Source organism: Nicotiana sylvestris, chromosome 10, assembly GCF_000393655.2.
Source record: "Nicotiana sylvestris chromosome 10, ASM39365v2, whole genome shotgun sequence".
Taxonomy (NCBI): domain Eukaryota; kingdom Viridiplantae; phylum Streptophyta; class Magnoliopsida; order Solanales; family Solanaceae; genus Nicotiana; species Nicotiana sylvestris.
The window spans coordinates 51868568-51874732 of record NC_091066.1 but is presented as its reverse complement, the minus strand read 5'-3'; the positions used below and the strand labels follow the sequence as shown (position 1 = coordinate 51874732).

The 6165-nt window shown below is 43.3% G+C and overlaps 1 protein-coding gene across 1 annotated transcript; it reads right to left on the bottom strand.

The window, feature by feature from the left end:
- Positions 1–1132: 1132 nt before the first annotated feature.
- Positions 1133–5574, bottom strand: LOC104241363 (uncharacterized). The gene is made up of 4 exons (XM_070158935.1): positions 5527–5574; positions 5159–5450; positions 4586–5117; positions 1133–1187 (listed from the first exon to the last, which is right to left on the bottom strand). Exons 1-4 carry the CDS (start codon positions 5572–5574, stop codon positions 1133–1135), a joined length of 927 nt encoding a protein of 308 aa, XP_070015036.1.
- Positions 5575–6165: the final 591 nt, after the last annotated feature.

Below are 6165 nucleotides of genomic sequence, written 5' to 3'. Positions count from 1 at the left end.
AAATGACGTTCCATGTCATGAACCAGGACACGACGTATAATGCCATTATAGGGCGACCGTGGATACATGCCATGAGGGCCATCCCGTCTAGCTTGTACCAATAATCAAGTTCCCTACTCCCTAGAGGATATTCACCATTCGAGGTGAACAATGCACAGCCCAAGAACGCTATTGCATCGCTCAGGATTGTATATACACTCAACAGTTAAAGGGAACAGACTCAGAAGTATATCAATTACCAATGTCGGGGGCCGAACTCGATGCACCAAAAGATGTCATCAAGGACCCCGACATCGTGGATGTCGCAGGGTCAACGATAGAAGACCTTAATCCCGTCCAACTAGATAACATCGATAATAGCAAAAAAGCTTACATCGGCCACAAACTCTCCGAACCAGGTAATTTTCATAAATTTTTAATTGACAAAGCCGATTTGTTTGCTTTCTCCCATGCAGATATGTCAGGTATCCCAAAAGACATTGCCACACACAAGTTGAACGTCGACCCACTCCAGCCTCCTATATAATAAGTAAGAAGAAAATTCAATGCCACAATTAACGAGGCTGTCAGCGACGAGGTAGATAAGCTACTCGCCAACGGTTCCATCCGAGAATCAAAATACCCCCAATGGGTCGCTAATGTGGTTATGGTGAAAAAGAAAAACAGAAAGTGGCAGATGTGCATGGATTTCATGGACCTAAACAAGGCCTGCCCGATAGACTCCTTTTCGTTGCCTCATATCGATCAGCTCATCGACGTAGCAGCAGGGCACGAGTTGTTGCACTTCTTAGATGCCTACTTAGATTACAACCAAATCCTCATAGAGGAAGAAGACCAGGAAAACACTACTTTCATCATCCATTAGGGAACGTACTGTTACAAAGCCATGCCATTCAGGTTGAAGAACGCAGGGGAAACTTATCAAAGGTTGGTCACCAAGATGTTCAAGGATCAACTCGGCAAAACAATGGAAGTCTACATTGACGAAATGTTGGTGAAGTCAAAAAAGAAGGAAGATCACATCGACCACTTGAAAGAGACATTCGGTATACTAAGGCCGTACGACATGAAACTAAACCCCGAAAAGTGTGCCTTCGGCGTAAATTCGGGCAAGTTCCTCGGCTTCCTGGTATCACAAAGAGGCATCCAGTTCAACCCCAGCCAAAGTAAAGCCATTGAGGGAATACCTAAAACATTAACCAGCAAGAAACAGGTTTAAAAGCTAACAGGCTGTATAGCCACCCTGTCAAGGTTCATCTCACGATCCTTTGACAAGTGCCACAAATTCTTCAATGTGCTCAAAAAGGACAAGAGGCTCCAATGCAATTCAGAATGCATCGATGCCCTAAGAGAACTAAAAGCATACTTGTCCTCTTCCCCACTACTCACCAAAGCAAAACCCGACGAACACCTCCTGATGTTGGTTTGAGAAAATAAAGGTACGCAATCTTCAATCTATTATATTAGCAAAACCCTCATCGACGCCGAAACAAGGTACCCCCACCTCGAAAATTGGCCTTAGCATTGGTTATAGCTTCACGAAAGCTTAGACCTTATTTTCAATGCCACTCCATATCGGCGGTGACGACCTTCCCCCTGTGAAGCATCCTACATAAACCCGAGCTGTCGGGGAGATTGGTCAAGTGGGCCATAGAATTAAGTGAGCACGATATAACATATCAGCCGCGAACAACAATAAAATCGCAGGTGCTTGCCGCCTTTGTCGCCGATTTCAGCGCCAAGAACATGCCTGAGGTCGAGCAGGAAACTTCTCGCACCTCCCTGGGCTACTCGCCCTATGGGTCCTATACACCGATGGCGCATCAAACATGTCAGAATATGGACTAGGACTCGTACTCGAGGTCCCAACAGGAAAAATTATATGCCAATCCACACGGTGCCACGATATTACTAATAATGAGGCCGAGTATGAGGCCGTAATTGTAGGACTTAAGCTAGCTCTCAAATATGGGGCACGATGAGTCGTCCTCAGATGCAACTCACAACTCGTTGTCAACCAAGTCATAGGGACTTTCCATATCAAAGAGTAGAGGCAACAAAAGTACCAGGCACAGATCCATAAACTGCTACCTGAATTCGATGAATGTCGACTCGAGCAGATACCTCGAGCACAAAACATCGAAACGGATGGCCTTTCCAAGTTAGCAGCAACTACCAAGAACATTACAAAAGAAAACGTGGTCACCCTCCTCCACTCGTCAATAGTCCAAATTGAGTTACACTCTGTAAATTTAACTTGGATTGGCACAACCGTATTATAACATATTTGCAGGAGGGAACGCTCTCATCGGACAAAAAGGAAGCCAAAAATCTTCGAATGCAGGCGGCTAGGTACAACATCATAAACCACGACCTATACAAAAGAACATTTGAAGGTACCTTGGCAAAGTGCCTAGGTCCAAACCAAACGAGACGGGTCCTTGAGGAGGTACACAAAGACCACTACAGCGCCCATATCGGCAATTGAGCCCTCGTTAGGTGCCTCATTCGAGTAGGGTATTATTGGCCCACAATGAAGAAAGAAGCAGCTAACTACGCCAAAAAATGCGAGCAATGCCAGAAATACGCTCCTATGATACACCAAGCAAACGAACACCTCCACTCAATTACATCGCCACGACCATTCATCAAATGGGGAATGGACATTGTCGGACCCCTCCCAGTATAGCGAGGTGATATACGATTTCTTTTGGTTTTAACTAACTATTTTTCCAAGTGGGTATAAGGAGGTGTGCTCGCCCAAATATGCAAACAGGAAGTTATCACATTCATATGGAGAAACATCATATGCTGCTTCGGCATCCCCAAAAAATCAGCTGTGACAACAGACCCCAATTCACCAAAAAAAAGACTGCCGAATTCTTCGAAAAATGGCACATCAAGTGTAAGAATGGTAGCCCATCAAGCGTAAGAATCTTCCAATAAAACGATACTGAATATCTTGAATAAAAAGCTTGAGGACGCCAATGGACTATGATCGGAATTACTACCAGAAGTACTGTTGGCATACCGTACCACGCCAAAGACAAGCACTGGAGAAACGCCATATTCACTAGTCTATGAGACTGACACCATGATACTGGTCGAGGCCGGGAAACCCAGTTTGAGATACTCCAATGAAAGCGGACCAAGCAATGACGAGAACAGGAAACAAGACCTCGATGAAGTAGAGGAGCGAAGAGACAAGGCTTACGTAAGAATGGTAGCCTAAAAACAACAAATAGAATGGTACTACAACAAAAAAGCGAAAGTATGACCACTCAAAGTCGGAGAATTTGTTATCAAGGACAAAACACAGACGAGCAAAGATTCAAGAGAAGGCAAACTAGGAACCAATTGGGACAGACCACCTCAAATACTTCAACTTGGAAGATCGCCCACCTCAAATACTTCAACTTCTGAAAAACAGACGCCCCTCAAGTCGTACACTTTTTCCCTCGCCCGGGTTTTGTCCCAATTGAATTTTCTCGGGGAGGTTTTTAATGAGGCGACATGTATACATGAACTTCTCCAATATATGTATGAAGCAAACAAAAACATGTAATATTCTCCAATGAATGAAATGAAGCAGCATCTTTACTCTCCACTAAGTCTTTTTACACCTTACATTCGACCTCGCTCGAAATTTTTGACATTCGACCTCGCTCGAATTATTTAACATTCGACTTGCTAGAATTTTTATACATTCGACCTCGCTCGAATTATTTAACATTCGACTTGCTCGGATTACTTTACATTTGACCTCGCTCGAATTTTTCGACATTCGACCTTGCTCAAATTATTAACATTCGACTTACTTTATATTCGACCTTGCTCGAATTTTTTGACATTCGACCTCGCTCGAATTTTTCGACATTCGACCTCGCTCGAATTATTTAACATTCGACTTGCTCGAATTACTTTACATTCGACCTCGCTTAAATTTTTTGACATTCGACCTCGCTCGAATTATTTAACATTTGACTTGCTCGAATTACTTTACATTCTACTTCACTCGAATTATTTAACATTCAACTTGCTCAGATTACTTTACATTCGACCTCGCTCGAATTTTTCGACATTCGACCTCGCTCGAATTTTTTGACATTCGACCTCGCTCGAATTATTTAACATTTGACTTGCTCGAATTACTTTATATTCGACCTCGCTCAAATCACTTTACATTCGACTTGCTCGAATTATTCGTCATTTGTATCGCTCAAATTATTTTTCATTCGATCTCGCTCGAATTTTTCAACATTCGACCTCACTCAAATTATCGATTCAAGCTCGATCAAACTATACGATATTCGACCTCGTTCGAGTTTTTCAATGATCGACCACGTCAAACATCAATCACATCAAAGGATCAGAACTCCCCCATATGACAAAAAGAAAATGGAAAGGAAATTAAGAAATACATAGGACTGTTCCATTTCAACTGACAAATTACAATATTTTTTACAAAGGGTCCAAAAACACCCTTACAAAAACAGCAAAGCAAAACAAAAACTAAGTACAATAGCTTCACACCACATCATCCCCATCAGCGTACTCATCATCATATCAAGGATCAAAGGTGAACCTATCCGCATCGTCGTCATCCTCATTCCCACTAGGCGTACTAGGGGCATAGCCACAAGCTTCACGGGCCTCACGCACCTTAACACGGACGCCCTCAAGTTCTGCCTCGGAGACTTTCCCGACGGCTTTAAAAGACTTATATACGTCGAGTTGAGCTTCGGCGTGAACCCACATCTCATATAACTCCCGCGGTATACCAGGATCAACAGAAGTATGAGACGTATACGGCTGTGACTGCCGTCGTACCTCCTTGGCCTTCAAGACAACGACCTGCTCATTCAATCCAGACAGCTCCGCCTCCAAACCCTGGATTCGTTCCTCTAACCTCGCCACCTTAAGCGCCGATGTCTCCACCTCATTATCCCGTTCGGACCTACAAATGCGGAGGGCAGCTTCTAAGGCAGTCGCTTCGGCCATAGCGACCTTCTGCCTTTCTCGGCATGACTCAGTTCGTCGACCTTGGCACTCAGCTCGCCCCTTAGATCGACAGCCCTCACCTCCTTCTGCTCGAGTTCGATCGTTAAGGATGCCACCTGCATTTGAAGGTCAGCATTCTCAGCCATCACCCCCTTACTCACCTCGAGCTCTTCCTCCTTGGCCTTTAGAGCTGCCTCAAGCTCACTGCACCTAGCGATGGCTCTCATTAGCTCATCTTCCCTCTCCCTTAGCTCCTCATCTTTCTTTGTCAACTCATCATCTTTCTGTTTAAGCTCGTCACGAAGCAATTGAAATTCACCGTCCTGGGTAAAGACGTCAGCCAGCGTTCTGTGTTTAGTACGGTACTCCTTGTACTTGGAGGCCACCTTCTTAAAGACGGTCGTCCTCTGCTCCTTCTGCCGGTCACGCTCGATCTCCATGATAAGAGTCTGACATGAAAAAGAAAGGAGTCAATATGAGCAAATTACACATGCGAAACAAATCCTAACATTAAAAAGCACTTACTCGTAGATCCATGCCAGATATACTCAACGATAACTCTGCATCGCTCATTGCATGTAGTTGCCGTGTTTTCGGAAGCCGCATACAAGGGAGCAAAGGACGGCATCGCCCGCTCTGAGTTGGCTAAAAGGTCGTAACCCACGGGAATGTTTACGTGTCAGTTAGGACCCTCTGTCCTTATATCCACACAAGTATTCATTCATGTGATAAGAATGAAGTTTAGCTAGTACTGGATAATTAATGAAATATTTTTATCCTTGCAAACATAAACAACTAGTGTTCAATTTAGAAAGAAATTATATCAGATACTTGAGATTGGACTAAACATTGAGAATATAGTCATTTAAGATTTACAAGTTGGAGAAAGAATTTTACAAGTTAGAATGATGTTAATAGGGGTGGGATGCTTCCTTTAAGATTTACAAGTTGGAATGAGTACTTTGTTCTATGTTCGATTCTCTTCTAACCTTGAGAATATAAAACATTTCCTCTTTAGATTCTCAATTAAATGCAAAGGTTCATATTTCTATGCATGGAGTTTTGTGCATGTCATGTTCCTTCCCCACAGCATAAAGAGAGGAACCATTTCTAAAAGAATTTTGAAAAACGAAATTCCGTAATTCCTTAGTCACTGAACTTTTT

Excerpts from the sequence above, each read along its gene's own strand:
- LOC104241363 (XM_070158935.1), bottom strand. The coding sequence starts at position 5,574 with ATGAGCGATGCAGAGTTATCGTTGAGTATATCTGGCATGGATCTACGA. Across the intron at positions 5,451-5,526 it reads TATCTGGCATGGATCTACGA|ACTCTTATCATGGAGATCGA; the intron begins GTAAGTGCTTTT and ends TTTTCATGTCAG. Across the intron at positions 5,118-5,158 it reads GGAGGAAGAGCTCGAGGTGA|GTGGCATCCTTAACGATCGA; the intron begins GTAAGGGGGTGA and ends CTTCAAATGCAG.